Source organism: Lottia gigantea (assembly GCF_000327385.1).
Source record: "Lottia gigantea unplaced genomic scaffold LOTGIsca_48, whole genome shotgun sequence".
Lineage (NCBI taxonomy): Eukaryota > Metazoa > Mollusca > Gastropoda > Lottiidae > Lottia > Lottia gigantea.
Window position 1 is genome coordinate 1,398,873 of NW_008709663.1, and position 20,871 is coordinate 1,419,743.

The window sequence follows — 20,871 nt, forward strand, 5'->3', positions numbered from 1 at the left end:
CTTCTAGATAACTGATATCACAGAATAGGTAGTTGTTGGTAGATGACAAGTTAACGCATGTTTTAAGAGATATTTATTGTTTTTTCTTACATTTAAACATTTTAGGTTTATTCATGTGTTAAACTCACTGACTAAGTTGTTTCTACTTGGAATGAATCTGCTAAAACTGTTTTGTTTTATTCTGTAGAAAATTCAAGATAAATATAATAATTGTACTTTGAATATGATATATTTTAATATTCAAATAAAAAATCAAAACAATAAAATCGGATGGTAATATTTCACTAGTTTTGTCTGCAAATATGATTTAGGTCGCTTCAATGTCTAGTCAAAATGATTTCTATGGTTTTCAAGTTTTCGACATTCGTGATAAAATGTTCGACATTTTCGGTATTAATTCATCATTAATTTGAAAAATTCAGCAAACTTTGAAGCTTTGAATATAAATTATCAGAATTTTATAAATAATATACCTGTAGCAGTGAGATATCACCTGTCGTTAATTTAATATATTTCATCTGATCATGATGAATAGTCTGACGAAGTATTTAAAGAATGTAAATATCATTAAATAAACAAAATGCACGCAGGGTTTAAACCCTCCCCAAAATTCGCTCTGGAGGCAATCTCCGCGGTTTTCCGCGCTAACAGAAAAACGACCGCATTCGCGTTCGCGCCTGGTATAAACGACCTCATACAAAATCAGGTTAAGCAATCCAATGCGAACGCCGCGTTTGCGTTCGCGTTCGCGGTCGTAGTCGCGCTCAGTATAAACGGACCTTTAAACTGATAATAAAAATCGCACAATAAAAATGAAGATATTATTGAATAGATCTCGCCGAGCACAATAACTTATTTTCTGGTCAAAAAGGTCAACAAAGGTCAAATTAAAGAGATATGAGTCTTGTAAAACCTATTCCGTGTTTTAAAGTAAAAGTTCGAAACATATGTAAAAAATCAAAAACAATCCCAAGTAGGCTAGTGTAATAATTTGAGTAATACAGAGTAAAAATAAATTCACGAAGATAATCAGATATGTAAAACCAATAGATTTGTTACCAAAGTTGTATAACACGCTTAACACCCTGTCAATCATTTTAACACGTTAGGACTTTATGAGACAAAACCATAAAATTTGTATTTATTTTTTAAAATTTATCCAAAATTAATGATATAAATTTTCATAGCAAACCATCCGTGTCACGTATCGTTTAAGAGAGAATTTAGAATGCATTCTAATAATGTAAACCACATTGATGTGGGATAAATACATTTGATGTTAGGACTGGAGTTGAAATATTTCAAATTTTATTACAAAATATGTTTATGCATTATTAGAATTTTAAAGCCATCAATAATCTGAAAAAAATCAAGCTTCTGTGTTTCTTAGAGAATGTGGTATAGTTGTCCACAGATGCAAAAATGTCAGATTGGCTGACTGGGTAAAATCAGGAGTCTAACCTAGAGTTTCCACAGTGGGGCATCTTCACAATGGTCAAGGTCTTATGAACTTCGATTTGATTGAAATTTACGCCAGCCATCACAGCCAGATCCAGAGAGGAAATGATATAATTTACAATAGGTTTGAAAGAATAGATTTAATTTGAGATCAGAGCATCTTAAAAAATAGAAAAAATATATAAAGATAGTAAAAATAGACTGGTGTCATTCTTTCCAAATCTGATCTGGATAACTTACCTGGGATCATGTTAAAGATTTTGTTAATGTTCTAAATCCGTAAACAAACTCAAAAAACACAATCAATAGTTAACAATTATTAGTTAACAATTATTAGTTAACAATCAATAGTTAACAATTATTAGTTAACAATTATTAGTTAACAATTATTAGTTAACAATTATTAGTTAACAATTATTAGTTAACAATTATTAGTTAACAATTATTAGTTAACAATTATTAGTTAACAATTTAAAGTTAAAAAGCAAATAAAATTGGAAAAAGATGAATAGCACCAAATGAAAAATCACAAAATATGTGAAAACATTTAAAGAATAATGAAAAATATTAAAGGGATTTTAAAGAGTTTTTCTAAACTGTTTATGTATATCAGGGATAGTGATAGTATCAATTTGCATCATTCCAATTTTCAATCAGATGTCTGTAGTTCTATCCCTTAGAGATAGTGACATGGTTAAACACTAAGTTCTAGTGGAATAGCAGGAACCACAGACATCTGATTAAAAATTGGAATGATACAAATTGATGCTATCACTATCCCTGATACACATTAACTGTTAGAAAACCTCTTTAAAATCCCTTTAAATGACACAAATGTGAAGAATCAAACAGTCAAATAATTAAAAATTAAAATTGAAAAGTAAACAGTAAAAAAAACAATCCTGGGGTCTTATTCACAAACTTCATATTTTAGGAAAAACTGTCATTTATTTTCTTAATATAACAATATTAAAACTCAAATTCAGTGATTGACCAAATTATTGAAAAAATGGGTAAAAACTCAGATCCTGCACCTAAATGCCAATCAGATGACTGGAACACTAAAATCATTTTAACTTAAAATATAGACTTTAGGAAATACTGTAATGTGATCTATGAATCATACTACATTTTAAAGGGACATACAGGCCATTTATTTGACCAGTTATACTTTTGTCTCAGAAACTGGAATTTTTCAGCTGAGCTAATTAGTAATAGTGTTCACAGCTCACTGTAGAAATTCGAGCCTTCAAATCTATGTGTGTTCAGAATTATCTGAGTTTAATTGTTAAAATAATGACTCGTCAATTTAAGATACTCTGTGATTTACTCTGTCTTTTCTATATATCACAGAGTATCTTAAATTGACGAGTCATTATTTTAACAATCAAAGTGAGAAATAGTGAGTAAAATTCCTAGTTTGAAGTATTTCTTAAGGAATTATGTGAATTTCTTGTACTTCTGAAGACTATTTACATTCTAATCAAGACTAAAATCAACCCTCCAACCTGTCCCTTTAAATCAAGTTTATTGACCAATCAGAAGAGGAGAATACTTAAATCATTTTCATTTTCAGTTAAGTTTGTGTGTGAATAAGACCCTAGAAATAAAGAAATACAAATCTAGACAGGACAAGCGTAGGTCAGTCCACTGCTACTCTTAATCTGTTGAGTAAGATCATACTCGACTCCCTGAAGAACGAACCTCTCTACACATCCACGTAAACTTTCTTTACTCACAGGATCGGGGAATACCAGACTCGTGTCTAGAAAATACAACAGTTTTATTATTCAGGAGGGGATATGGTTAAGGGAAACATGAAGGCTGTCTTTAGACCCTAACTGAAGCGGCTATATCAAAAATAAAAGTTAATAGAAACAGACTGAAAGTGTGGTCTAATTTATTTCGCAAGAAAGCAACTAAATTAGGGAAATCTCGTCCTCTATGGGAATGAATGAAATAGTTTATTTTTATGATTAAGAGAACATCCATTTGTTAAAAGTCGGGAAAAGAGAAACAAGGTAAAAATATTTTTTAGTTTCGAACATGTTTAAGGGCCACGTAACAACATAAGATAAATTTTAAAAATTCACATACCTTCCAACCCCCCGATATAGACAGGTCTGTTGCGAAGAGATGGAGGATTTAATCCCATGGGATACGGGAACACCTGGTTAATGAACGTATCTAACTGTATTCCTACGCCTAACTGACCAATGGCTACAGTGATATTATGGCGTTCATTGTCACACACGTTAATCTGTTGTTCACTTACGGAAATAAAACTTTGACCACCGGAAGTCGAGCTGGCAAGTAAAACTCGAATCTGGAAATAAACAAAGAAATTTTTAATCACATTTTCATATGTTAAATTAACAATTGCTCATGCTACTAACATGTTTCGAATACAGAATCCTCATCAGGGCAGTTGGTATTCTAAATGGGGATAAAAGTTTCAAAAGATAGCTTGCCAGGCAAGGTAACATACGCCCACTGGCAGCTGTCAGAAATGATAATAGATTCTTTATTGACTAAATTGAATTTTCTCGTTTTAAAGATCTTCATAATGTATTTGTAGTGTGAATTTATACATATATATATATATATATTTACTGTCAGTTATCTATGCTGAGTTTTTCACAATATAACTCAAAAACCGTTCATCAAAAAATTATCAACTCGGAACAAGACCAAGGTCTCATCAATATAAATAATCACAACAAATTTCATTTAAATTGGATGAAAACTGTAGACTCTATTGATTTCACAAGAAATGTTCACTAATCGACAGATAGGGGCAATGGTAATATACATCCACATTTTTATGCATATAAAAATTGATTTTAGGCATATGAACAAAAGAGAAATTTATTCATGTCCTACTTTTTTATATCTTATTGAATTAATATTTATTTCTCATGGATGTAAAAATTTCTTCAGATCGTGGATGGAAAGTGGAGACACCCACAGAAGAAACATGAACTCTTACTTTCAATCACCCAAATCCTGTGCCTGTGCTTTCGTAACATTACTTAATTGCAATATTGCAACCTAAAATTCCTAATCTCTATATATATTGTATTTTTATTAATGTTTTAACTTACCTTTCCGTTGAGTAAATCTAAGACGACAAATTTACCACTGGTTTCGTAAATAGTTAATAGATTAACGGTTGTTTGAATGGATCTATAACCAAGAGTAAATGATAACTCGTTGCCATTTAAAGGATTTTCTGAAATAAAAAGTGGAGTTCTTTAAGTGACAATAAATAAATAACAAAATTTCCAACCTAACCCAGCAACTTTATCATTTAACATTTTGACTGAAAGTTAGATCATGTAAAGTTATTTTAGATAGTCAAGAAGATTTCTAATATTTTTGTATAAATTTGTGACACTAATTCATTTTAATTTTCAATCAGACGTCTATGGTTCTTGCGATTCCACTAAAGCATTTGATGAGGTCACCTTTGTGAAAGTGGAATTGCAGGAACCATAGACGTCTGATTGGAAATTGGAATGGTGCACTATCAGTGTCCCCGATACACATTAAGAAAACCTCTTTTTAATCCCTTTACTATGAGCTTACTATTACATAAACATTATTAGCTATGTGGACTCTCTGAAAGGGATTAAGAGGGGCTGACATGGAAAAAGCGTTTTAATCGTTTGCATTGAACAATAAACTGAGGCCCTGTGTGCTACAGGATGTGCACGTTAAAGATCCCTCGACAGTTGGAAATTGAAAAAGAGCAGGTTAATGCCGCTGTCCTGGCAAAATTTCCCTCATCGCACCCTGCATGGCGTTGCCCGTCTTCATTAGCCCACATGGTGCAGAAAAGTAGTACATAAAACTCCATTCATTTCTTTTCATTTTTTTCTGAAAGGGATGCTGAGTTGACAAACCTAAATACCAAATAAACCTTATTAACTATGTGGACTCCCTGATAGAGATACAGAGTTGAGAAAACGTTATAAGCTATGTGGACTCTCCAAGGATACAGAGTTGAGAATAACATCTAGACTACAAACCTAATTTGATGTATGAATTAACACCAGTCAATGAAACTCCATAAACAGCACTTTTATAGATCAGACCTGTTGCCTCTTGTCCTGTAGCATTCCTATAATTATAATATACAGATTGTATAAGTACTGGCTATGGAGCCTTATTGTCTTGAGACAGATTTAATAGTACAAGGTCTGATGACCAACTCATGGCAAAAACAGTGACGTTGTTAACAAGTTGAATAAATCCACCTCAATGGTCCTTCTCAGGTAGATCCAATTTCACTTATACCTTGACACATCTTCGCAATGTTAAACTATTACAAACGTTGTACTTATACCTTGACCTTGTAATAGCTTGACATTGTGAAGATGAGTCAAGGTATATGTACAAAATTCGTAACAGCTGGGCATTGTGAAGATGTGATACAAGATAAGTGGCTATTGCAGTCAAGGTATAAGTACAAACTTCGTAATAGCTTGACATTTTGAAGATGAGGTAGATCTAAGACGTATGTAAACTCATCCAATATGGACTATATTTTAATGGAATGATATTTTACCTGAGGTCGAAGGTGTATGAGACAGGATCCATTTTTAATTCTACGTTATAAACAGCACCAACAAAATTCACGTTTTCCTGTAACAAAAATACTTCATAAATAAAAAACATTTTGAGATAACTAATGTCTTCATATTTAAAGGGGAACAGTGAGTATTTTCGGGGATTAATTTGGGTCTTTATTGTTCTTTAATAGTCTTAAGAAGTACAAAAATTGCATAATTCTTTCAAATATACCTCCAACTAGAAATTTCACTGTCTATTTCTATATATGTATATGTGTTTTCTATAAATGTGTTTTCTATAGTTTAACTAAAATTCGAGTCTAATTTTTCACTTTCAAACGTGAATAATTATGGATACACATTGGATTTGAAGACTCAAATTTTGATGAGCAGTAAACACTATTACTGATTATGTAAGCTAATAAAATTCTGTTTCTGAAACTAAGATATGATTGGTCAAACTGATAGTGAAGGTGCTCCTTTCAGTCGGTAAATCAAATCTAACTTATTATTTTTCGTGAATTGGAATCCAGACGTTAAAGTAGTAATGATATTCTTAAATCATTCAAAACAAATACGAAACAACTTACTGTAATAGGTAAGATGGCTCTTCCAACAGCCTGGTTTATCCCTCCGATATAAACATTAGTATTAATATCTAAGGTGGAGGCTTGTGTTGTTTCTATAGCGTTATTGGCGTAATCTTTACGTGTTTTTTCAACCAATGCTAGGAAATTATTCAATCTCAGAATATCAACCTACAAACAGTGAAACGAAATTAAAGGTGATTTGTATCCAGGCATGTCAATACATTTTACTTTTTAGGCCCACACAATGTTGGAAAGGTATTGAACAATACACCTTAATAATAATTTCCTTATTTTTTAGTGTCAAATTAAGCAAACTATTTGATTAATTGGTGTTTCTAATGAATTATAATGTATTCTTAATCATATCATTATGTTCTTATTGTATATAATTAAGAGTTTTAACCAATCATAAATGTCCATGTATGTACAGTCTGGATAAACAAAACAGAGACTTTTGAACTTTCTTAATCAGTCACTCATTTGAATTCTGCTGGTGATTCTCTTGTAATTTAGCTAATTATGAATTAATTATGGACATGTGACACAAACTGGTATTTTTCCAAGTCATTAGAACACCTCTACTTTCTATTCATATAAGTATTAGCATTTTCATTGTCATAAATGTAAATAAGGGAACCCATCTTTAAAGGTGGAAATTTGAGTTGCCAAACTTTTTGGGTCTTGAAAATAATGGTGTCCAATACAATACAAAACTTACTTGATACTTGACTCCATCATTGTAGCGTAGATCTGATTTAAAATCATACTCAATTACCTCCCCTGTGGCCTCTAGTTTACCTTTAAATTTAGTATGTATGTAGCCGTCTCGTAGATATACCATGAAATATTCGTTTTGATTGGTGTTCTGATTGGCCATGTAATACAGGATACCATTGGGTGAGAACGATTGAAACGTTATAAATATCATAAAACTGAAAATAAATTTTAATCAGAAGTAAGTTTGTTATCATTATAATGATCTTTAGGTCTTTTCAATTACATGAAGAAAGATCATGTAATAAAATTCTGTATAAGCATGACAATTCCGTTAATCAAAATCTCATCCAGCAATTAAGTAACATATGTATAGTAATTGACGCCTCCAGAAAAGAAGTACCATCAGGTGTTAAGAAAAGAGTAAGCATGGTCTGTTTCGCGCGATACACTACCACAATGGTAGACTAGGATAAAAAAATCATAGAATAAAGACAATTCCTTCAATCAAAATCGATAGAAGAAGTATTATAGTAATGGACTCCTCCAAAGAGAAGTACGATCAGGTACTGAAATACCAGATAAATTCATGATTTACAAATAATTACAAACAACAATAATACATAATTCATCAAGCTATGTTGATAATATAAAGTTTGGCCCTAGGTTTATAACCAGTGAAACCACCTTTTTCGTTTGCTGTATGAGCCTCGTTCTGGATTCAATATGGCTGATGCCTGAATAAGGTCTATAATCTGTCATTTTCCAGTAACAGTTTGTAGGTTTGGAGAGGTTTCACTGTAATTAACAAAGGTTTACCTTGTTCGGAACATGTTGGCAGGGATGTTTGTCCTGTCGTAATTCAGATTCTCATTATCAGCTCCAGTAAACCAGACCCCAGCAGACGCCTCCAGATACGACGGTACTGTAACCGTTGCACAGGAAGGGGGTGGTATTGTTACAGGTGGAGTAGTTGTTGTGAAGGGGGGTGGGGGTATGAAACCTGAGGGTGTTGCGACCCCACTCAAATCTAAACCATCTTCTTTTACTATTACTCCAGCAGCAAATGGATCCAATAGCCTGTGGGAAAAAATGTATTATTGTTACCTTATATTATTTAATTTGTTGAAATTCTTGTGTCATATAAAAGTAAAATGAAATGGAGTTTTATATCCTTCTGTTCTGTATCTTATTGGACTAATGAAATGAAATGGAGTTTTATATCCTACTGTTCTGTATCTTATTGGACTAATGATATGAAATGGAGTTTTATATCCTACTGTTCTGTATCTTATTGGACTAATGATATGAAATGGAGTTTTATATCCTACTGTTCTGTATCTTATTGGACTAATGAAATGAAATGGAGTTTTATATCCTACTGTTCTGTATCTTATTGGACTAATGAAATGAAATGGAGTTTTATATCCTTCTGTTCTGTATCTTATTGGACTAATGAATTTACTGTAAGAATGCTCAGAATTGATACAATAACATGTTTAAAATCAGAGTCAAAATGTAACAAAATCTATACTTACACTGAGTTGACTTTAAGTTCTCTTATGGAACCAATTAAAGATGTTCTAGCAGGGAAACTGGCTGGTAGAGTTATGGTTCCTGGCACACCACCGACGTGTAGAGTAGGGGTATTGGTAAAACTGAGAGGACTCGCTACTAGATCCTGACTTGATTCAAGCACGGAGTTTCCAACAGTCAACTTCGCTCTATATATAAAAATTATAAAGGAATTTTAAAGAGCGTGAAGAAGGCCATGCTTACTATCTTTAGATTTGGTTTTATTATCCAATCAGATTACTGTATTTCTTAAAATCTTTGTTAAGTTTTGGAGAATAACAAACCCGTTCATCAAATGATATTACAGTTTTCTATATCAGCATTGACTGGGGGAGCTAACCAGGGCTGGGTAAAATGATTCAAATAATCGATTATCGTCTCTGGGAATTTATAATTTCGATTATCAATTATCAAATTTCATAATCAATTCTATGTCAAAGTTATATTTCCTCCACTACCCATTAACAAGTAGTAATCTCTTCCAAATAGGTTCCCTTCAGCACATAAAATACCCACAATAAACTATAATAACTGATCAAAGCAAGAATATACTTCTATAACACATAACATACCCACAATAAACTATAATAACTGATCAAAGCAAGAATATACTTCTATGACACATAACATACCCACAATAAACTATAATAACTGATCAAAGCAAGAATATACTTCTATAACACATAACATACCCACAATAAACTATAATAACTGATCAAAGCAAGAATATACTTCTATGACGCAAAAATAACCATGAAATTAAGAAATTTGGCATGGTTTTTTTTTTGTGTATTTAGAGTATTTCCATCTAGAATTATTTTGATTATTAATCAATTATTGATTGGTAGTCTGTCATCAATAATCGATCTCAATTAACTGACTCATCTACCCACGTACTGAATGTTTCTTCAATAATGTCAAATAACTGTCTTTTGAAGATTTAAAGATTTTTTAAACATGAACATGAACAATGGAGGGAAGGTATCAATAGTTTTAGAGCGTTTCAATAAAATCAAAATATTTGTCGATGTAGTCTTCTTCTGTTTTCATTTTTCTAAATATTTTTGTCAGAAAATGTTTGTAAATTTGAGAAATTTAAGTATTCAAGTAGTTAAGTATTTACCATGGATATATATATATATAAGTTTGACTTACTTGGGTTGTAATATTTGTAATTTGATATTATGTTGTTGACCGTCACTAAGATACAATCCAGTTGTCATGACTTCGAATATCTGTTGATTATTCTCCTGATATATTACGATAATATTTCCATGGAATAGACTAATATACAGTTTCCGAGTCTGAAAAAAACATCGAACAAAAATCAACTTTGCCTTTATTTACAAATTAATATGAATCATACAAACTCAGTGTTAAACAAGCGAAGCACATTTGCTTCGGCAAAATAAGATGCTTGTCCAATGCCAAGAATTTTCTAAAAATATAAAGGGATTGTAAAAAAGTTCTTTAGACTTGACATTGATGAAGATGGTCCAAATTCAGACCTTTATTCCTGGTATGTTCAATATCAGGAACTGTAAGTCTTTTGTCTGAGCAAAGTAAAAAGTTGAATCTTCTCCATTATTTTTAAGAGAATTGGAATATAAGCCTCAAAATAGTACTGTTAGTCTTAGAATATCTTTGTGTTGATAAAAATAAAAACATGAGCGCACATTAAGTCTTCAAAATTTGTTTTTATAGGACTTTAATAGGACTTTTTTGGGTTGAAACTTCTTAGAGAGAAATGTGTTTCTTTTTAATGTTAACATACAAAAGATTATATTTTTATCAATGCACAGCCATTCTAAGACTAACAATACTATTTTGAGGCCAATATTCTGATTGTCTTTAAAAATATAGAAAAATTTAAAAAACTTGTGATTTGCTCAGACAATAAGCTAAGTTATATTCTACTGATACTTACAGCACTGACAGCCTCCTGTATATAGAGTAATATAGATTTAGGTTCAGAAGTGATCAAGGTAAATTCTATCTGCTGTAACGCTGCTAGCGTCGCGGCTCCAACATTTAGTTCCGCTGTACTGGTAAGAGATGTAAACCTCATTCCATTCAATATCTACAAAAACATACATATTCATTAGGAAAACTTGATTGACAGGTGCGGTGTCAGGCAGAGTATGATTACTCTTCTAGACAAATGATATCACTTTTTATTATGAAATACTTACTCATTTATAATTGATATACTTGTGAAAAGTTCTTTAACAATATGCTATTTTGCGGTTCGGATCGTCAGTACTTGGTTATTCATTCAAAATATCAATATCGTATATATTTTGGTGTATAGTATACGAACTCTAAAAAGGGCTTGCCAAACCCAAAAAATCTTACGATCAAATCTCAATGAACAATGACAATTTCTATCATACGAGTTTGAGAAATGGGGTCCATTGCATTATTCTTGAAAATACATCTACCGTTAATAGCCCCGTTACGCGACCCTTCACAATCTTACAGCAACTAAAATTGTACTTGGTAGCCAGCAATCGTGTAGAAAACACGAGGAAAGGTCCCTTTAGATTACAAATTCACACTTATACCTTGATGTGGTGGTAGCATCTTGTAATGTATGATTATTTGTTGTCTGGATCATAATAAGTTATCTCCCTTAAGGGAACTCTTTGTTAGGGGAGTTCTAAAAAGTGTACCAGTACAATGGCTGAATAAATGTTAGAATTACAAATACAATAGTTAAATCTGTCAATACTCCTTATATGGGCTGGGCATCAATCCCTACACATCTCAGACGCCTTTCTGGTGTGACAGAGCTACAAATAAGAATTAACTTACAGTATTATAACAGCCTGAGGTTGACACACCAAGCGATTTGATTGGATTAGAACTTAACGATAATTCTGTCAAACTATCTACTCCGCTTCCAAACTTTAACTCTTTCAAACATCCAGCAAAATTTTTCTCACTTCGACTATAGCTAGAAAATAAAATATTTCATCAATAAACATTTCTTAAAATCAATATTCAAAATTCATTTTTCCTGATCATTCCAGTAACCCACTTGTGTAGATAATTTGGGAAAAATCAATGCCAAAGGCCAAAGGTTAGGTGGTAGAATGATTTCAGTAATCTAAGTTGTTAACCTTGTAAAATTGTCAAGAGGTTAAGACAAAGACAAGCTGGTAGAAAGGAACCTTGAGAACCTCAGTTGTTATCCTTGTAAGTCATGCTAAGAGGTTTGACCAAGTACAAGGTCAAGGTGGTAGAAAGGATCCTCATGACCCAGGTTGTTATCCTTGTAAAATTGTCAAGAGGTTTGAACCAGGACCAGCTGGTAGAAAGGATCCTTGAGAACATCAGTTGTAATTCTTGTAAAATTGTCAAGAGGTTTGACCAAGTACCAGGTGGTAGACAGGATCCTTGAGAATTGATATGAATGGAGTTTTACATCCTACTTTTCTGCACCTACTGTCAAATAGAGAAAACAGCCTGCCATTCTTACATTTGGCATCACCTTAAAATTAATTTTTAGACTTACTCGACATCATTGGGATTTTTGTTCACCCCGATTATAATATCCTGACTATCTAGTCCAACTAAACTAACTGGTAGAGCCCCTTTAATAATCTTATCAGGAGTAGGGGAAGTAACTCCATCTATCTTCGTCTCTAATTCAAATTGGTTAGCTGTAAACTGAGCTATTACCTGGAATTGACGATAACGTTAAATTATACATGTAGTTTTGTATTTCGGATAAACTGAGGCTCTTTGTGCCACAGGTAAATATTTAGCATCCAATCAAAGCTCAAATCAAATAATTGAATAAAAAAAAAATCATTTCGTTTGTATCTTAAAACACTGCATAAAAATCTTGTGTTAGGGTGTATTGAGACGAGTCTCAATGAAAGCACTGGCCTAGGTCACAGAGCAATAGATAAGTCTATTAATTATGTGAAAATTAGTTAGTCATTAGTATGATTTTAGTTGAAAAGACACAAACACAAAAATACACTGCATGTTATATAATATACTGTATATAGTCATGGTACTAGTCCTGAAATAAGTATTCCCTGAAATCTAACTCAGAAATAGATTAATTTATTGATAGAACATGATACATTTATATTAACTTGTGTGAGACTCTGTGTACTACTGATGAAGGTTTGGATAAAAACACAATTTTTGAATGTTATTACAGTTACAGGTTATATGAAAGGTTCAATGTTTAATCCTGACAAGATCTAAATATTTCCAAATGATTTATGACCTTGGCCTCCATTTATCAGTGATGGACAAAAGAGTCTTGGTATTCCAAAATGCTGATGTTTTGTGAACTACAGCAAGAGGTTCAAAGTTCAAATACGACTTTGTTCAAATCATTACATTATGATCTATTATCAATAAACCACGCCTAATGTTCCACATGAAATGAAATTGGGCACTTTTTGCAGATGCACCATTTTTTTGGACCAATCATACCTGTCATTTTAAGATACTCTGTGACATATAGAAAAGATATATATAGAAATAGTGCGTAAAATTCCTAGTTTGAGATATTTTTTAAGGAATTATGTGATGTTCTAGTACTTCTGAAGAATATTTACAAATATTCAAGACTTAAATCAACTCCCCAAAATGCCACATCTAAACCTTTAAGAAATCAATATTTACCTGTACCCACTCCCCTGTGTTGTATTTCTTCTGACTTTTGGCTGTGAACATGTTGGCACTCGTACCATATTCAAAATTCACGTTACCATCTTGTAAAAACAGGGTGTATTTGGTTAACTTGTCCGAAGAAATAACCAATAATATCGCAGCATTTGGGTTAAATGTTCTGAACTTTATTGTCAAGTACAGCGAAGATCTTGCTGCTAAATTCAGCGTGGATTGACTCAAGAGAAGATAACCTGAACCATCAATGCTGACACCTGGTGAGAGATTATCAGGCTTGGTTTGTAATGGTTGACGACAACATTTTGGTTCCCAGTTCAGATCAATCGCCTCCTGCCACAAGTTGACATCATTTCCATTGAAATCAGCTTTTTGAACGCAGCCCAAGAAATTTCTTGTTCTAACTTTGGTAGTCTGGAATAATGATATGGGCTTTTTATTTTATTTTCTACTTAATGCTGGTAATTTCACGATTTTGCTGAAAGGACATGATATATGCAGATATCCAATAAGCTCATAGTATATAATCTAATTTTTAGCACAAATTTTAAGTAAGTTTTATACCCATTTTTTAAATACTGTGCTTAAAGTCTTTTGCTCCACTTTGTATTTAACATCTGCCCTACCTGTTGAGTTGTATAAACACCAACAGACATCTAGTGAGCTAGTAGATTCTGGCTGCTTCTTTTCCCACGAGAAGTTACCTCCCTCACCCAAAGCAGTGTGATATCCCCACCCATTTTTTTAGCCCCTACCAGTAAGTTGTATAAACACGACCAAACATCAATGGAATGTTGATCAGTAAATTCTGGTATTGGTTCCTTATTTCCGTCACTGTAGCCTGCTCCTCCAAACCATTGATTGCGATCCCCACCCTCCTTCTTTGTTCAGCCCTACCCTCTGCCCTACCTGATATGTAGAAGGAAGACCACCAAACATTAATGGACTGTTGACTAATAGATTCTGACTGCTACTCTTGCCTCGGCCTGCCATTGTGGCAAGACCTCCAGTAGATAAAACTTTTACAGTTAAATGGCCACTGTTACCATATCTACAAATACAAAGTGTTAGATTGTCATACATCTTTCTCTAGACACTTCTGTATATAATGGACACAAATACAATTTTGTATAGAAATGCTGAAAATTTGAGAAATACTGTAATTTAACCACTTGAAAGAACTAAAATGGACTAAGACGAAATACCAAAGTTAAAGATGGATTTATCATTATCTATACCTACCTTGAAGCTATGATCTTGGCCCAACATCCATCACAAATTACAGCTGGATTCTCAATTGTCACTGGATCCAGGTTGGTGTTATAATCGAACGTAACTTTACCAGCCACTAACTCAAGCGAGAGTTCTGCACCAGAATTGGTGTTCTCTGTGAAAAATATCAAACCGTTGGTAACTCCTGATTCTTTTCGGAATTCCAGAGAAATATCATTATAATTCTGATCAGATGTGGTAATAGGGTTCGTCACGGAGATCGGTGAACTGCCGTTAAAATGGATGGGTTGTTTTAAAGTTTTCAGTTTCGATAATGCTGTAGCTATCTTTGCCTTAATGCTTGTAACTTTACTTTCCAACGATTCTTTCAGAGTCTGTGTTTCTGTTTTTAATCCGTTAACGTGTTCTATTTGACGATTCATTGTATCAATGTTTGTGTTGTGGGTGGTCACTGAAATATAACGATATTATTAGATCTGTGACAGCCCGTCGCCAGGAATGAATTGGTGCTGGGGCTCAGATTTTGTTCTGAGAAAAAAGACCCCTAAAACTCATTTCTGACAATTTTGAGCTGCCAAAAACATATCAAAATCTATATCTGTTTGATTTTGTACAAAGACACTGTAAATGAATCAATCTCTGCTGAACTGAAGAAGGCTTTGATGGGGTTTAATTCTCACTTGCTGGGGCCCAGCCTCCACGGACTGCACCCGAACGATGGGGCTGCTGTGTTAGCACTTTTTTAGACTCAAATTACAATGTGGCAGTGTAAGGGAAGAATCAGAAATAAGGTGAATACTTACAACTCTGTTCTGTATTAGTTATAAGTTGATTACCAGTAGCTGATAGATCTTTCAGTGTGTTTATCTGACTCTCTCGTGTATTCAGGTTACTAACGTGGGCATCGCTAGTCGCCGTCAGTCTGGTTAACAGTTCTTCAGCTTGACTGACAGCTACATCACCCTCAGATACCACTTGGTTAACTGTGTTCGCTGAAATTATAAACGTGCATGAATATTCTTTCTCTTGAATCCTTGACACTGTTCAGTGAGTTGGCCTGCTAGCACTTACATTTAAGTTGAAATTCAGAATTCAGAATGTCCTGATCATGATTGTCAAATATTTTACAGAGCAAGAGAATTTCTGTCTGCTAAAAGACTTCCATTTTGTATATGTATTGACTCCATCTTTTACATTTTTAGACATGAAGACACCAGAGTTTTATCTCCAGTGACTGACTGAAAACTGACTGAAAACTCATTTATTAGGGTGACTACAGTAGGCTTTGCATTAAGATTGACCAAGTTGTGTCCATTCTAAGAGGTAGTATTTTTTAAACAGGAATTGCAAAATTTGAGACTGAAATAGGTAAGGTGCAAATTGACGCCAACAGTGTTGTTAAGTTTTATTTGTGAAAGACAAACCTTCTGATGTTGTTTTAAGCTGATTGGCGCTAGCTGTCATCTGATTGATTAATGTTTCTACTTTGTTCCAGTCATTTACAGTTTCTACCAGGCTGGCATTGGCACTTTCAATACGACTCTTTAACACTGAAATCATAAAAAATCCAAAATGATGTTAAGATTGCAGGATATTCCATTCTCTAAAGCAATATTTGATACTTTGTTTTAAAATCTGTTTTTAGTATCTTTTGACAGTTAATTCACAAGAAAATCTCCCTCTCAGTTCGATATTCTATGAAAGATTTTATCCCAATGAGTTCATTACCTTGAAATAAAAAATAATATAAAACTACAATTTCTAAATTTTAGGCCTAATCAACAATAAACAACAGTCAAACTTGTATTAAGCAAGTGGTCAGGGGGTGTTTAAAATTGGACCCATATTGAAGGTCGTTGCTTCAGATGAAATTTCAAGAAGGCATCACTGTTAGTCTGATTTTAGACAAAGTTCTCCATAGATCAAATCATTTTATTATGCTCCAAAAGTCCCAAAAGAAAAGGGACGTTTCATTTAATATGATCAATTAGCAGTAATGATTGTATTTGGGGTCAGGGTCAGGGTCAGGGGTCAGTGTCAGTGTTATGCTTAAAATTGGAAGCTTACTGACGGACAGACTGTACAGTGATATCTGAAAAATATTATAACTTAACCGTCTATTACATTATCTAAGCCATTTTTAAACCTAAGTCCCAAATACAAAATAAAAAATCATTTAACAAGGTACAGATTTGGTTAGGAAACTTTAAAAACCCACCTTCTGTACCATAATTCAGAGAAGTAAACTCTGTTCTCATCTGTTCGCTGGCTAATTTCGCTGTATTGGCTAAAGTTTCTAAATTCATGACACTTATTCCTGCCATCATTGTTCGTGTTTCTTCGATAGTTTTATTGGCGTTTCCTGACAGATTCAGAGCATCGTTTAATAATGGTGTAACTTTCTCGTAGCTATTTATAGCATCGACTGCATTATCTCCCCTTCCTTTTACCTCTAAAAATGTCCTGAAATGAATTGACTCAAAAGTCTTGCCTTGTTTTAGGATATGAAACATAAAATGACAAGTTGACTTGTAATAAAGGAAAAAATAAATCACACACTAACGTGCAAGTTGTCGTATGATTTATATTTTCCTTATTTTAAGATACAGATTTTGTTAGTAGAGAGCTTTAGACACAACTCATTGACCTCTCAGATGACTGGAACACTAGTTTGCAATGAGGTGAAAGTTGCCATGACAACAGCATTCTAGGGATCTCGTTAGCAACAAGCCTGTAAGTAATTGAGCCACCACGCCACACCATTGGTTATTTACTGAATGAAATAGAGTTTTACATCCTGCATATCTGCACCTGATTTGGCTACTGCAGCGTTCCCTCTTTGATTTTCAATTGTCAAGGAATCTATGTTAGTGGCATCTTCACAAAGTCCAGCTATTACAAACTTCATAGTTATACCTCAACTGCAATAGCCACCTTTCCTGTAGTACGTAAGTTTGTAATTGCAGCTATTTGGTTGGATTGTTCGGTTGTGAAAACACCCAATCAAAGTTCTTGACTGCAGTCTGTAAACAATATGTCACCATGTTTATAGTCTCTCTGTCGAGAGCTCTGACTGGCTGTTTTCCCTAACGTACAATCCAATCAAATCTCTAAAACAAAAGTGAGCACCGCAGCTTCCAACTGATAACTTACTGGTTTAACAACTCGGCAGCATTCATCAGACTCCTAGCTGTAATTTCAGCAGCAGCTACTGTCTGTACCTCGGCATCTCTGGCAGTCTCAGCTGGTCCAAGAGTTCTGTTTAATTCCGCAGCGCCATTTACGAAATTATCATAACCTGAGATATAGCATTAAGAGAAGACATATTGTACAATCATTAAAAAGAAAAAGAAGCACACCATTTTTTACAAGGATAGCAACTTGTTCCTGAGGATCCTTTCTACCAGCTTGTCCCTGGCCAAACCTCTTGGCATTGATCTTACAGGGGTAATAAAAAGATTCACCAAGGATCTTTCTACCAGCTTGTCCCTGGCCAAACCTCTTGGCATTGATCTTATAGGGGTAATAAAAAGATTCACCAAGGATCTTTCTACCAGCTTGTCCCTGGCCAAACCTCTTGGCATTGATCTTACAGGGGTAATAAAAAGATTCACCAAGGATCTTTCTACCAGCTTGTCCCTGGCCAAACCTCTTGGCATTGATCTTACAGGGGTAATAAAAAGATTCACCAAGGATCTTTCTACCAGCTTGTCCCTGGCCAAACCTCTTGGCATTGATCTTACAGGGGTAATAAAAAGATTCACCAAGGATCTTTCTACCAGCTTGTCCCTGGCCAAACCTCTTGGCATTGATCTTACAGGGGTAATAAAAAGATTCACCAAGGATCTTTCTACCAGTAATCCTTGCATTGATCTTTCCCAGATCATTAACACGACTTGATAATAAGGAAAGATGAGTTATTCAAGGTCATCAGATTTTCACATGCCAACCGAGATTAGAACCCACCACCACCATTTGTTTGATGTAATAAAGTTAATGACGTAATGTGCAGGTTGTTAAGCTTTAACTGAGTTTAACATACCAGTTGGAAGTGGTTTAAGGTCGTCTGCTACAGCAGTCATTGCCACGCCGTTATAAATAGCATCATGTTTGAGCACAGCAGCTTTCCCACTGTCCAAATCAGTCTGGGCTGTTTTAGTTTCATTGTCAGCTTTCGATATCAGTTTACCAGCTTCTAAGACATTCTCTTCTGTGTTTGTTTTGTATCTCTGGAAAATACAGCAACTCTTGTTACCGTCTGGCTTATAACATTTCAGTAACTTATGATGATTTTAGTATTGCAGTCATCTGATTGGTCATTTACTAAAATTGATTTTATATCAAATTTTATTATCCAATCAGATTACTGTATATAGGGGTAATTGTGTATGGTGTTAATTTGCAGTAATGGAATTGAGCGGTTGTTCCCCTTCCCCCCTCCCTAAAATATTAACATTCGACTATAGGAGGATATTTTGTTTTCAGCACAGATGGAGACTTGAGGTTATTGTGATGTCATTTCATTTCGCACGATGTTATGAAAATTGTCATGACAACTCACCCTGGCAGTGGTTTGTTTTGTTCGGATGTCTGTTTCTTTGGCCAGTAATGCCACTAGCTCCTGTTCCTTATCTAGCACGGATTTGGCTCCCGACTGGATGTCCGTTTCTACCGTACTCGACTGTGTTTTTATATTATCTATCAAACCAGACTGGAAAATCAAAACAAAAATCAACACAACGTAATCAATTGGGTTCTGCAAAATTCCTTCAAACTCAAATGGACAAAGATATCAAGAATTAAACTTTGAATCCAAAGTCTTGAGTTTTTCTATTCAGACGAATTTGTTTCCTCTTTCAGTTTTTTTGGAAAATGCCATAGTTTTATCTAAATTGGCATAATCTGAATCTGAAAAGAATTCTGAAGCTAGGTTCTTCAAAATGCATGAGTGGTTTCTAACCTAACAGTGCCAAAAACCTTAACAGATATCAGCAGAATCAGAAAATAATTACGAAGCTAGGTGTCTGCAGAACGAGTGAGTGGTTTCTAACCTAACAGCGCCAAACACCTTACCTGTTGACTGACTTTAGTATCCATACTACCAACCCTTGTTACATCTTTTATCTTGGCCAGAACTGCGTCTGCCTTCTGTTTCTCCGCGGAGAAATCTAGACTAATACCACTGCCATCAGAACTACCTTGGTTCAATATCTGAAAGATAATGAAATAGAGTCACATATCCAACTTTTATGCTCTAGTTACGATAATTAAGAAAGGCAATGTCATGTAGTGTGCAATGAGGGAAATTCAACCAGGCTGGCAGTATTGGCCAAAAGCTTGATATTGTGTTAACAGAACAGAATTAAACAGACAGGTTCGCCATCTGTTGGACCAATTCTACAGTAGTCTGAGAAACAAGAATATTTTAGCTGAGCTAATCAGTGTTCACAGCTCACCATCAAAATTTGAGCCTTCAAATCCATGTGTGTCCAGAATTATCTGAGTTTGAAAGTTAAAATGACAACTCGTCTTTTCTTAAGACTCTGCCATATACATTTATATAGAAAAGACATCTATAGAAAAAAAGAAAGTGAGGGTAGTGTAGGCCTACTATAAGTATTTTATGCTCCCCATCATTGAAAAAACAAATTAAAGATCGAACCAACCTGTGTAGCCGTGGTGTCCCATGTTGTCAAGGTTAAATCATAGTTCGATGATTTCTGTTTGACAGCTGAAGCATTACTAAGTACCATATTACTTTTTGTTACCATGACAACAATTTTATTATTTGCTGCGGTACAGTCGTTTTTATACTGTTCAGTTCCTTTTTCTAAACGCGTCACCTGTAAAACGAAATGGAAAATTTAAGAAATCTCTTTTTAAATTTAATAAGATTTTCATAACAATTTCACAACATAGAGAAGTAAATCAAAACGACTTGAAATGGAGTCTGGATTCCAAAATCTTACTGATACTAAATTGGACATATTTCAGATATCTTTACAGACCCCTTCATATTTCACTTGATAAATATCTGTACCCTTTTTAAGAATTTTTAATTGTTTTGTATATAA

The 20,871-nt window shown here is 33.9% G+C and overlaps 1 protein-coding gene across 1 annotated transcript in view; it reads right to left on the reverse strand.

Moving 5' to 3' along the window:
- Positions 1–3,080: 3,080 nt before the first annotated feature.
- LOTGIDRAFT_164938 (hypothetical protein) overlaps positions 3,081–20,871 on the reverse strand; it is a gene marked incomplete at both ends in the record, with an annotated part of 36,748 nt that continues 18,957 nt past the window's right edge. Inside the window, 24 exons of the mRNA XM_009061440.1 lie at positions 3,081–3,223; positions 3,556–3,784; positions 4,563–4,690; positions 5,490–5,581; positions 6,029–6,105; positions 6,623–6,790; positions 7,341–7,554; positions 8,156–8,416; positions 8,875–9,060; positions 10,067–10,215; positions 10,839–10,991; positions 11,726–11,867; positions 12,429–12,595; positions 13,562–13,978; positions 14,474–14,615; positions 14,807–15,248; positions 15,601–15,789; positions 16,222–16,347; positions 17,016–17,260; positions 17,951–18,095; positions 18,840–19,026; positions 19,359–19,508; positions 19,871–20,008; positions 20,464–20,640. Of these exons, the coding sequence (XP_009059688.1) occupies positions 3,081–3,223; positions 3,556–3,784; positions 4,563–4,690; positions 5,490–5,581; positions 6,029–6,105; positions 6,623–6,790; positions 7,341–7,554; positions 8,156–8,416; positions 8,875–9,060; positions 10,067–10,215; positions 10,839–10,991; positions 11,726–11,867; positions 12,429–12,595; positions 13,562–13,978; positions 14,474–14,615; positions 14,807–15,248; positions 15,601–15,789; positions 16,222–16,347; positions 17,016–17,260; positions 17,951–18,095; positions 18,840–19,026; positions 19,359–19,508; positions 19,871–20,008; positions 20,464–20,640 (4,467 nt within the window). The remainder of the gene's footprint in view (positions 3,224–3,555; positions 3,785–4,562; positions 4,691–5,489; positions 5,582–6,028; positions 6,106–6,622; positions 6,791–7,340; positions 7,555–8,155; positions 8,417–8,874; positions 9,061–10,066; positions 10,216–10,838; positions 10,992–11,725; positions 11,868–12,428; positions 12,596–13,561; positions 13,979–14,473; positions 14,616–14,806; positions 15,249–15,600; positions 15,790–16,221; positions 16,348–17,015; positions 17,261–17,950; positions 18,096–18,839; positions 19,027–19,358; positions 19,509–19,870; positions 20,009–20,463; positions 20,641–20,871) is intronic.